This window comes from Panthera leo, chromosome B1 (genome assembly GCF_018350215.1).
Source record: "Panthera leo isolate Ple1 chromosome B1, P.leo_Ple1_pat1.1, whole genome shotgun sequence".
Classification (NCBI taxonomy): domain Eukaryota; kingdom Metazoa; phylum Chordata; class Mammalia; order Carnivora; family Felidae; genus Panthera; species Panthera leo.
Genome location: NC_056682.1, coordinates 135488118 through 135500861, shown reverse-complemented (window position 1 = coordinate 135500861; position 12744 = coordinate 135488118). Strand labels below are relative to the sequence as shown.

Genomic DNA, 12744 nt, shown 5'->3' with positions numbered 1-12744 from the left:
GTAATATTACTATACTGCAATGATAGGCAATGTTGCTTGGCATCAGACGTTCCTCACAGAAGTAATGTGAAATATAAAACTTCCCTTATTAGAGGGCTTGCTAGGATCTACACCACCCTTCAAACAGTTTAGAGAAGGTCTCTTATATCTGAGATCAGTTCATAAAAGCCTTTCTCTTCATATATCCAACAGAAATATTTTCCAGCACCATGTATATACATAATGCTTTTGAAAAGGTAAATTTTAGCTTACCAAAAGTAAAATATGATTAGGTTAGATTAACTTTTATTTGGCTATGCTAATTTTTTGAGGATGAAAATATCAGTCTCCCTTGCAAGGCCAGAGAAGGAGTCATATGAATATAATTTCTAAGGCAGCTAAGTCTCTGCACTCAGTAGCAAGGCATGGCATGATCTTCTTTTGTGGTAAATAGGAAAGAAGCCTATTTTGAACCTGAAGTACGATTTTTTTAAATTACTGTTTCATCATCCTTTTACAATGAGAGACACAGGACCCAATGGTTAAAGTAGCTTTTGATGATATCTATAGTGACCAGAAAGATGAACAGTATTTCACAACAGAGTAGCATCATTTTAAAAGCTAATTAGAAGAACCATGTTTCCAGAGCTTGGCAAAAATGAAACATTTTTTCAAAGAAGCTAATTTACTGATCTAAATCCTAGACTTCTAAAACTAGCTTATCTGGTACCAGCTTCCTTTCCATTCCTTCCCATGATAGCATTATAAAGTATTCCTAATAAACAATACCTTTGATAGACTTTATTTCTAATTCCTTTCTGAAAAGCAAGGAGGTAATTCCGTCCATCTCCAGAGAAAACTTCCACAGCAATAGGCTGAAATGATCAAAGAGAAAACATTAAGAAACATCACAAAAAAGGTTAGATATTAACTTTCCCACTATGAATATCTATATTGTTAAAGAAGTTAACTTTTTGACTGAAGGACACTTTTAAAGTCATGAATTCCCAGCAGATTAAATTACAAAACAAACAGAGCCAATTTGTTCAGTTCAATTTGTTTCTGAAATCTTTAACAGAATAATGGTAAAATAAAGTAATTTTAAAACTATAATTTAGGAAAATTATAGTGAAAATGCAATTTTTATATTAAAACATATATTTATATAAACATATATTTATATGTTTACATATTTACATAGTTATATGTTGATTTGGATGCTACAGGGAAAGCTGTGAGAACAAAGATATCACTCAGGTTTTGTTAAAAAAAACATGTATTATACAGAATTGTGCACCCATGTGACATGAGTTTGCCTATCATAAAATCATCTAAGGAAATACTGTAAGGGATAGTGTGGATCCTATAAAGGGTTTTCATGGCAAGTATGGGTTTTAAAGTATCCTCTGAATAGGAGTGCCTGGGTGGCTCAGTCAGTTAAGCATCTGACTTCGGCTTGGGTCATGATCTCACAGCTGTGAGTTTGAGCCCCACATCAGGCTCTGTGCTGACAGCTCAGAGCCTGAAGCCTGCTTCAGATTCTGCGTCTCCCTGTCTCTCTGCCCCTCCCTGCTTGTGCTCTCTCTCTCTCCCCAAATAAATACACATAAAAAAACATTTTTTTTTAAATAAAATAAAATATCCTCTGAATAAAGGAACATGACAAAATGTTCGGTACTACTAGAACAACCCACCTGCAGGAGATACCGCCTTTTATGTACTTCCTTGATATCTTCATATGCAAAAATGCTGCATGTTCTTTTGAGTTGACTGGGACCTTGCCTGGCTCCTCTGGGGATAATTGGCTCATGCATACTATAGGCAGGCAAGAGAAACAAAGATAAACAAAACACAGCAAGAGATAAATTCACTGTTCAACAAAGGGTATGTTATTTTTAACATCTGAATAGGAGCAGGCAACAATATATCAGAATACTGATATATGTTTAAGTTATATTTAAACATATTTAACAAAAAAGCATGTTTAAGAGAATAATGTATCCACTGCTCAGTGTACAAAGAACCCTCTTTGATGATATAATTTTAAAAATCCCATGTTACAACTTATCTAACAGGCACAGCTGGTACAGTGTGTAGTCCCCCATAGTTTTAGAGGCCCAAGAAAAAGTTTTAATTTTTTTAATTGAAAGAAAAAAATTACACTTTTTGGTAGAAGAAAATGGTTTAATGTATAATATTAATATATTCATCTTTAAAGCAACAGCCACAAAATATAATTTTTAGTATTTTCATATGCAGCCAGGGGCCCATGAATGTGGCCCTGATTGTTGCTGACAGTAATTATCTGAAACATCTCCTAGGAATGGATCGCAGAGGCTGTGTCTACATTCGACAGTGTTAGGTATTCAAAATGTTAAAGAGAGAAGAACATGCTGACTAAGCTTTAACATTTTTGTGCTCCTTCTGGCTTTGTCTGTCTTCTGGGTTTCTGTTACCCACTGTCATCCCATCACAGGACTGGCAGAAGAAAAGGAAGACAGACAAAACTCACTTTATTCCTGCCTGTGCTTTTGTCACACTGCTTCAAGGCGCAGAGGACATGGCCGCTCTTCCATTTGTTAGAGTACTATGAAGCCACCTGCATTTCCTCTACAACTGTGTCTGCACTAAAATTAAAAATGGACAGTTTGCAAATTCTAAAGTTTATACACAGAATAATACAAGGAATTTGGGGTCTACTGCTATGAATGCAGAACAATTCATTTTATTTAATTTTCATTTTGATAAATAAGACAAGTGTTTTCTTACCTTCAAATAACTATTCCCCTTTGTGAATATTTAATGACAAATGCACACAAACTGAAAGATAATGTTACTCAGAACACAAGTTTTGGATTAAAACAACACTATGTAAATACATATTGTTTTCTCAAGATAGCTGTACTGTGTCTCTTCATTCATTTACTTACTTTGGAGGTAAGGTTTCAATATCTCTTATTTCCCTGGTTGCTGTCATTGTAAATCCATCAATCACATAAAAATGCTCTTTACCAAAAAGAAGTAGCCCCTCACTTGTATCTAGGCCCTGGACCCGAGCACAGCGGTACATGTGTTGAATCTATAAAGAAAACCATAAACATTCATTAAGAGAGTTAAAAAAAAAAAACCCAACAACCCTGATAATTTCTTTTTTGATATAACTGAAACAAAATGTTTTGAAAATATGGATCTAGTGGGCAAACAGGATTTTATCGAGATGCACTCTGTTATGGTTTCCCCTGACTTAAGCACATTAAACCTGAGTTTAAGCATGTTAAAAAGAATCAGCTGAAACTGCAATCTGATTTGCACTTGAGTTCAGTAAAAGGAGACAACCATCTAACTCACATCCAACACCTATCCATCCAATCCACTTCTCCCACTATCCACAGAGTACTCACCGTGTGCCAGGGGCATCTGTACTAGGTTCTAGGAGCGATGAACAAGTTAGATAAGGAAGGAGACAGAGACAATAAACTTGGCAGAAAAAAAAAAAAGAGAATTGAGGTATACATGTAAGGAGATTAGGATTGTGCTCTTTGTGAGTCAAGAGTGCAAATGGTCTGTTGATCCTGACAATCCTGAGTGAATCCCCCCAGTCCTGACACTTAGTTGTGGATTTAGCCAACTTTCTTAATTTCTCTGGGCCTCTCTGTCTGCATTTGTGAATTTCAAATCAACACTGGCTTGTTGTGAGAGTTACAGAGATAACATACGTAATCGTGTTAGAGACTGTTGGTGATCTTCTCTTTTATGCAACTCACTTTCGTCTTTTTACACAATATCTCCCGGAATGGGGACTGTGACATTTGTCCCTATTCGCTCCCCACCTGGGGTCCTGCCTGCCTGGCAGACTGCTCTGCCATTGTACAAAGCCAAACTTGGCAGAAGTTGTATTTTCCTCATAGTCAAAAAGAGTTGCTAAATCTCTCAATGTAAGTATTGTTCTCTTTCCAACGGGCAAGATCTAGTTCCTTCTTGCTTAAACTCAGTTCAACATGAGTCAAGGAAAAAATATCAGCAACCAATCTAGAGTCAAACAAATGTCAGTCTGAATATACTTCTTGCACTATTTAAACGTAAATCAATTAGAGCAAAAACTGTACTTAATGAGATTAAAAGTTTGAAAAATGAGTGTTAGAAAACAGATTTTTCTAAAACATGCAAACGTAGTCAATTTTCAACACATCTGAACTACTTTTATAATAAAAATGTAGAATGTTATAGGAAAAAAAACCAATACTTTGAAAATCATTCTATTGTAGTGTAAGATACAAACACAAAAATGTTTTTTGTAAGTGCATAGCTTGGTGAATTTTCAAATGCTAAAAATATGACACAGCCAGCATCCAGATTAAGAAACAGAACATGACCAAGACTTCAGAAGCCTCTCTTGTGCTTCCTTCAGACCTCATGTACTTTTATAATTACATGATTTTTAAAAACATTTTCATTCAAGATTAATTAAGCCATATATTCAAACAGAATTTTAAAAATCATACCCTAAGTTCTGGTTATACCTTAGTGGGTAAGATTTCAAGGGTTACACTAAGGCCTAATGAGAGGCAAAAAGACCACACTTTAAAAAGTCAATATTCACAACATGTTTAACTCACTCATTCCTTCATTTATTTATTCTTTTATTTACTCAACTAATCACTTCTTCCTTCAGAAGTTTATTGGGTATCTATTAGGTGATTGGAACTGTGTAAGGCAATGGGGATTGGAATAAGAAACACTGCCTGGCTATAAGGAGCTTCCTGCCTATGGGAAGAGATAGGCACAGGAATATTCATGACATGATAAAGGAGAACGATACATACAAGGCACTGTAAGAGCACAGGGGAGGGGTATCCAAGCAAGCCTGAGCTGGCAAGACAATCAAAGAAAGCCTCCTACATCTGAGTATTAAAGAGATCATGGGAAATGAGACTGTACCAAATGGGAGCCCCCAGGATAGATTATTATGCACGTGATGGAAAGAGGGGCATCTTGGCAGAAAACACAGTGAGTAAAGCACAGAGTAAAGCACTAGTATTATGGATGTGGTCAACTGTGGGGCACAGAGTGCTGCTTATAAGCTTACTAGGCTTATAAGGCAGAGTCAGTGAAGTGAGCCTGAACAGGTCAGCAGGGTGTAAGAGGTCGGGAGAGAAGTAGAAAGGTAAGGCGGTCTTCTGCGAGTGAAGGAGATGGGGCTTAAATATAAGCCTGGGGATGATGACATGGATGGGCTGAAGATGCTTGTACATGGTTAATGGAACTATGGAGGTGTTTAAAAAAACAAAACAAAACAAGACCAGATTACTGAGTGGGTTGCATGCATGGGTTTGAAACAGAAAATTATGGCAATAAGTATAGTCTAATAAAGGGTACAGAGATAGAGAGAGTAAACTAGGTATCAATGTTAATACTGTATTTGATGAAGCTTTGTGCTGTTTAGTGTGTTCAGATAGGTCAGAAAATCCTGAAAATGACAGATGTAGAGTACTGAATCCAAAAGGCTGCCTACTATTCACCCTGTATTTCATTTTAGGGGCTAAAATATTTATCTTCTGCCACCATATAAATACCTATCAGTTAGTCTTGTAAAATGGAAACAAGTCACTTAAATACAATCCTTACTTTTTAGAAGCACAGTACCTTTTCTCCTTCCTCCAACAGGCGCAGTAGGGTAGCATTGTCTGTTTTCTCCTCCTCCTCTATAGAGCTGCCCTCAGCAATCTGGTCTTGTAGTTGCTCCTGGCTCTCCTCATCTCCTCCATCAGGTGCGGATCGAGACCGTTTTAGAGGAGGCTTGACCAGACCTATGGGATAATAACCATGAGAGCCATGTGACCTTGCAGGGGCCATTTGGGAAGCAGTTTGGGCTCAGGCAGTCTCTCCCACATATTTCCGAAATGAGGGAACTCTGAAAGGTACAGGGAGGCAGCACAATGCAGTGATTGAAGACATAGGCCCTAAAGTGAAATAGTTATGTGACCCTGGAGAATTATCTATCTGCTTTCTCTGAACTTCAGTTTCCTCATCTATAAAACTGGGACAAAAATACCATCTATCTTAGAGGGCTGTTGGGAGGATTTAATTGCTTATTCATGCTTAGCATCGTATTTAATAGTAAATACTAAATAAGTGTCAGATGATGATAGAGAGCTTAGCATAATTAATAGTAAGAATGGTGTTTCTTATGGACAGGTGTCATTGAGGGGGTATCATAAACAAATGATCAATCACTATCAGAAACAAAATTAAAGACAGCAAGTTATAAATATGATTATAAGAGATCCCACCTACATGGAAGGCCCAATGAGGACTATTTCAAGACTTATGTAACAAGCAGCAATATGGTCATTCATATATGAATCAAGGTGATCAAATCATCACATCATTAAAAAATACAATTCTTTGCCGTAGCAATCTCTTACTCGGCACATCCCTAAAAAATACAATTCTTTAAAATACAGGACAGGTGACCTAATTTGCAGGTTAAGGAAACATTCTACTGTCTATATTTTGAAAATTTTATTAATAACCACAGGAGGTGACATTAAAATTAATTGATGAGATGCCAAAGTATGAGAAGCACTCAAAATACACTCTAAACCCAACACTTAATTAAATTAATATTCTATACTTGTCCCAAAAAGTCATGTTACACCCACCAATGATAATTGTGCTAAGAATCTTGCAAAAGCTTAAGTCAGCCTTTTAGAATCTTATCCTTTGAGCATGAGTTATCAGAGGTTCTGCTCTGCCTTGAGAAGAACCTTCTTTTTATATATGAAAGAGTATAATAAGTAAGCAAGAGAGATCAAGTCCTGCTGAGAATATCCACAAGGGAGAAAAGCTTATATATATACATTATATATATATATATATATATATTTTTTTTTAAGTTAAGTTCTACGCCCAACGTGAGGCTTGAATTCACAACCCCCATATCAAGAGTCAGATGCTGTACTGACTGAGCCAGCCAGATGCCTCTATAGTTGCATTATTTTTAATAAATCAAAACTTCCAATTCTATGTCTAGCATAATACCATGCACAACACAGTAGGGACACCAAAATTTGTGGTTTTACCTCCATTGGAGATTAGGAAAATGAGGCCAAGCCAACTCAAGTGCCAATGACCCAAACACAGGTCATCTGACTAACTCTGAAGTATACCTTAGCTTATATTCAGTAAATTCAGCTTTGGACCCACTTGCGTAACTGTGCTGGGGCAATGTCAAGAAAATTAGAAGACTATAAACCTTGCTCAACTACTACAAGTTTCAAGGATTCTAGGAAAATGTTAGATTACGAAATACTTACGAAGTCATAGTCACAATGAGAAGATGAATATTATAATAATAAGAGAGACGGATCACAATTTTGATGGGGTGTTTTGTTGACATGGTCATATACTATGTTTTTTAATCAACTGGATCTGAAATTTATTTTTAATTTGAAGGCCTCAATTTATATTCTGAGGCTTTGTTTACAGAATATGCCAAGACTTTTGAATTTATCATGAATCAGAGGCTTAAATGAGTTAAAACAATGGACCGATTTACTTATTCAATATTGACTGAATCCCCATTTTGCATTGGGCATGTGCCAAATGTCATTGGTGAGAAGAAAAAGGATCTCTTGCCTCTGAGAAACTTATGTTTAGAAAACATAAAGCAGTGAAAAACACTGAAATTGCTGTAAGAGATATGAGCAAAATGTTCTCGGTGGACAGGGAAGTTGGAAAAGGCTTCAGAGAAGGAGGATTTGAAATCTGACCAGTGTCTTCAAGGTCTGGTGGGGTTTGTTAAGATTTAGATCATGGAAAAGCTGCAGGAAGGGGGGAGGGGGGCACACATATATAAAAGTACAGAATCAAAAAGTTCATGTCCAATTCATCATCTCAGGTATGTTTTACTACGCTCATAAAGCACAGATTTGGAATAATCTGCCTTAGCTCATAGGAAGAAATTTCTTACCTATTGTCTAACATGCACTAATAACACATTTAGTAGTTGTTTTAATTTTATAAATATTTATTTGGTTATCAGGGCATTGGATTAAAGTATCAGGTAACACTGAGAGTTCTGCCAAATGCACTAAAAACAAACTATCAGGCCAATAGGCACACTCTATCTATCTGTAGGCAAGAAAGAAGAGCCAGTCTCTTTAGTTCTAATATAGAAATCAATTTTTAAGAAGAGTGAAATTGTAAAATATGAATGGATACTTTTATCCCTAGGGTTGGCCCTACTCTTTGCAGTAGCTCATATTTTCATAAAAATTCAAATGTAAGAGACGATCCAAAGTCATTTTTAACTAAATCCAAGAGGAAGGCTGACCTTTGACCTTAGCAATAGTATCTTCGCCATGCTCTGGTTCTTGCTGTGTAGCTTCACCTTCTGAACTCTCCACAATGGCGTCCTGGACAATGGCTGGATTGCCAGAGGCTAGTCGCATGTAGTATTCTTTACTGTCATAACTTACAGCTCTTCTGTATCGAGCAGGTTTCTAAGAAATAATGGAAGAAAAGGATTCAGGTAGTTATTTTCAGAATTAAAATATAAGCTTCCTGGGGAAGGTATGGTGTCAAGACTTCATTATGTGTTACCTTTTTAAAGGGATTTTTGACAGACTATATTTATACACAAAAAATCCATACACTTTTGGGTTAAGTTTCTCTACTTTTAAATTGTATTGGTTTTTAAAACATACATAAGTTAAAAAAACATTATTAGCAGTTTTTCTTCTTGAAATAGAAATAAATCACCTCTAGTCAAATAATGTTTTCATGTTAGTACTGCATGGCCTCACTGTAGTAGATGTATTAGAAAACCTTCTTAGACAGTAAAGAGAACACCCAGTGTTGGAGAGCATCAAGTTGCAAGAGGATGTCTGGTTTGTGAGGAGCCTGGAACTTTGCAAAAGAAAGTTAAATAGTCAGGCCTAAAGGCCCATCCATTCAGTTGGAATCATCTGTGCCTGTGTTTATTTCAGATATCTGGAGGTAAAGACTTAGAACTGCACTGTTCTTCCCCATATTCCCAGTTATCACTAAAATTCTAGAAATTTTAGAGCATTCTGACCCAAGATGGAATCAACCAGCTTTAGGCCAGATGGTGCTCTTTGGCTGGCCTGCCCCTCCAAGCTGATACATTCAATTTGCTAAAACATTCCTGTTGTTTGTTGTGTAAAAATAACATGATCCATAAGTCTACTAACTGAGTATATTAAGAACATATATAAGTCCATCTTGAAAAAGAAATTTATTACCTAGAAACATTAGAAAAGATATTTTTGGAATACGATTCAAGAGCGTTTCTTTTTCAAAATAATTAATGTTTAACCTAAAAATAAAGTCTCCAATTGACCCAGACCTTTTTTCTTTAAAATATAATGGAAAAAATAAGGTCTAAAATGTCCTACAAAACTGTAAAACCACAGGGAGAATATATGTATAGAAGTTCCTCGATTAGAATGAGACCCAGACTTTGGATTAACAATTAAAAAAAAAGATGGAGTTTGAATCATGCTTTAAAACCTTCCCTTTCTAAACATTATTTCACTTTTCCTTTCTCATGAATAAAAATAGGTAATTAAAAATATTCCGTTGGCTTACTCTTCAACTCAAGTAGTCAATATATATTTTCCACTATAATGCTTTTTCAAGCAAGACCTTTTTAAACAAATGATTTCCAACTTAAGCGGAAAATAAATGTCCAATTGGAATATTTAGACTTAAATACTGAACCTATTTTGAGATAAAAAACTACATAACTGAAGCCACAATGCCCTTCCTTTAACTTTAGGTACAGAGTCAGGAGAGCAGCAAGCTAACTGAGGAATGATATGCAATAAATGGAAAGTGAAATACATAACATAGGAAACTATTAAAATGAGGTAAAATAATATTACAATGATGGAAGGACCAATCTGATAAGCAAACTAGTTTTGAAATGAAAGAAAGGTAGTAAACTTTGTAGTGTACCAATTCTTCTACGTTAAGTATAACAGTGTTATCTTCAACTCAAAATTGTTCTTTTAAAAAGATGAAAGCATAGTTAGTTATGGGCAAGACAATGAGTAGATGGGGGAACATCTACTTGGTTAAGGACTTCAACTTGGAAATATAAGCCTTATTCCCTAAATATTTGGAGGTAGTTTTCTGTGTTCTAAAGAACCACTTTTTTTTTTTTTTTTTAAACTGAGTAAGGTACTGAATCTTTCTGGAAAAAGAAAATAATTGTATATTTTTAAACTTATAATTAAAGTAAGCTAAAATTTTTTTTTAAGTGATCTATGTATATCTTAGTTTTCATTAAAGCCTTCTAGTTGAAAAAATAATTTTTAGAAGAGGATACTTCTTATATTCTCAAAATACACACTATTTAGTATCTGGAGGAATTAAATGAGTAAATGAAAAAAAAAGTTGAGGGTGTCAGGCTGCCCATTACTAACATGCGTCAGAACTTGTTAGTTTATACGTGAAGCAATACACATTTTGTGGTGAGAGCAGCGAACACTCAACCTGTTAGTGAGCAGCAGACAGGCCCTAGAAAGCTAATTAGAATAAAGCCGAGAAAGACTAGGACATCTCTCAGCACGAATGACACCAACCTTTCAACTCTAAGGAACTTACAAGAACAAATTGAAAGTCAATCTTTTATGTTAGTCTAGTCTACCATGCACTAAAAAACCAAAAACAAAACAAAGAAAACTGCAAGTATTTTGCATTCTCTTATGGTAATTTGTGTTTTACCTTTTGAGGAATGATATCATCAGGTGTCTCGGGCTGTTTACTTGGGACCTCAGACTGAAAACAGGGTATTAAGTATAGACACATCAGAAAAAAAAAAAAAAACAAACCAAAATAACAACAACATAAAGAACACCACAAAAATAAAATTTTCCTGAGGATTGTATGACATATGGAAGACACACTCAAAATTCATGCGATTATCATTACTATTTTTTAATTATCCAAAGTAGTTTTAAAGTAAAAACTACACTAAAATTCTCAAGGCTAACTGAACAGGACTAACTGAAAAATCACAGACAAAACCTCAGCATAGGCGGCCAATGTCATGGATGATGACAGGCAAGTCTATATGGCTTCAAAAGGAAAAAAACAGAAAACTGGATAATAGAATCTAATGCTAGCTATTACCTTCCACCTGCCTTTCACTGTGCTTATCCTTACATCTGTTTCATAACGGGAGTAACTGGTTTACACCATTATCTCCAAAACCCCACACCACAGAAATCATGAGGTGCTTTCCTCCCATAAAAGCCCAATGCCCTACTTTCTTTACTACTTTCCCACCTACAACCCCAGAATGGCTGAAAGCAAAAGGGAGACTGGGCCATCAGTCTCCAGGCCAAAAGTTTTGTAAAGAGCACTTCCAAAAATATTAGGTGGCAGCTATATATTTTATTCTCAGAATAAAATCTCAACTAACAAGAAGGCAATTTCTTTTGAGCTGTCGTGTTGGGCTTATGCATGTAAACATACACGGATAGCTACATACAGACAATGATGCACCCAAGAACTACTCCCAATTTTTCTTCCTTCTTATCTGGAGTTGATTTCTAGTACCTTTCCCCACGGTAAACATGCGTCAGCAAAATGACTTCACAAGGGTTTCTTCCCTAGGCAAAACACACACTGGACTACTGGGCATTCTTTCAAATACTTCACATGGTTTTAATAAATGTTTATCTTTAAAAGCAAACTTTTAAAAGCATACCTTGTAATGAAGAATAATCTTTAAAATATATATCTATGATCTCTATCTTGGTAAGGGTACTGGCTACACGAGTATAAAATACACACATGTGAATATACAATGGTACTTAAGATTTGTATATCTCAATGTATGTAAAATTTATGCCAATAAAAAAAGAATTATAAACAAAAACTGAATTCTAATTATTGATATGCATGTGGAATATTAAGGGGTGAAGGGTACTGACTCTGCAACTCTCTCTAAAATTCATTAAAAAAGACTAAGATAGATTGCTGGATGTGTGATAGACCAATATAGCAAAATGAACAAACTCCTATTGGCAAATGCAACTTTGATGTCCACTATTTATCACCAACCAGAATGCTGGCAGGGTCTGAAATGCACACTCTTTATTTTCCCTGCAGCATAGGGTACAGTGCCAGTCTAATACATACTTGCTCATTGATCCACTCACTGAGGCTCTTGTTTCACTACAAGGCACAGCATTCAATCAATAGTAAAGAGATATGCTATACCAATAACTTTAATATTATCATACCTCTCTTTTACTAAAAAAAAATTATAACTAAATTATAATTGTTTACACAGAAATCTAAAACTTTCAAAGTCAGAATTTCTAGAAAATAATTCTTCAGCCATTTTTCTTCACATTTTTCTATAATGCTGACAATGGCATTTCCTGAATGAGTTGCTTAGTTTCTAGGAATCCTGTGACATCTGTATATTAAACAAAAAATATATGTGACAGCAGCCACAGGAGACTCCCTTAATTAGAAAAGGAAGCTTCTAGTAAGTTGATTACCCTTCTGTCCCAAGCAGCCCGAAATTAATAGGTAGGCAATGGGGTCTTCACCCTGGTGGTAATTGCAAATAATAGAACACTTGTTTGAGATTATTATTCTATGAAAATAAATTCTGTGAAAATAAGGAGACCACAGAATTAAAACCTGGTTTTCATATCTAAATACAATTTTTTTTAAAATGGCAAAATATGGAATCTTATTCTCCTTACTTAGGATTCAGAG

At 35.4% G+C, this 12744-nt stretch overlaps 1 protein-coding gene across 7 annotated transcripts in view; it reads right to left on the bottom strand.

Annotated features, from left to right (window-relative positions):
* Nucleotides 1–12744, bottom strand: part of WDFY3 (WD repeat and FYVE domain containing 3) — a 276427-nt gene that overhangs the window by 35095 nt on the left and 228588 nt on the right. For 6 of the 7 annotated variants that reach the window (XM_042936004.1, XM_042936003.1, XM_042936000.1 and 3 more), the window contains 6 exons: nucleotides 10732–10785; nucleotides 8315–8483; nucleotides 5623–5786; nucleotides 2910–3058; nucleotides 1674–1794; nucleotides 769–854 (listed from right to left, as the gene is read on the bottom strand). In XM_042936004.1, the coding sequence (XP_042791938.1) occupies nucleotides 769–854; nucleotides 1674–1794; nucleotides 2910–3058; nucleotides 5623–5786; nucleotides 8315–8483; nucleotides 10732–10785 (743 nt within the window). The remainder of the gene's footprint in view (nucleotides 1–768; nucleotides 855–1673; nucleotides 1795–2909; nucleotides 3059–5622; nucleotides 5787–8314; nucleotides 8484–10731; nucleotides 10786–12744) is intronic. The other variant, XM_042936001.1, reaches the window with a different exon arrangement.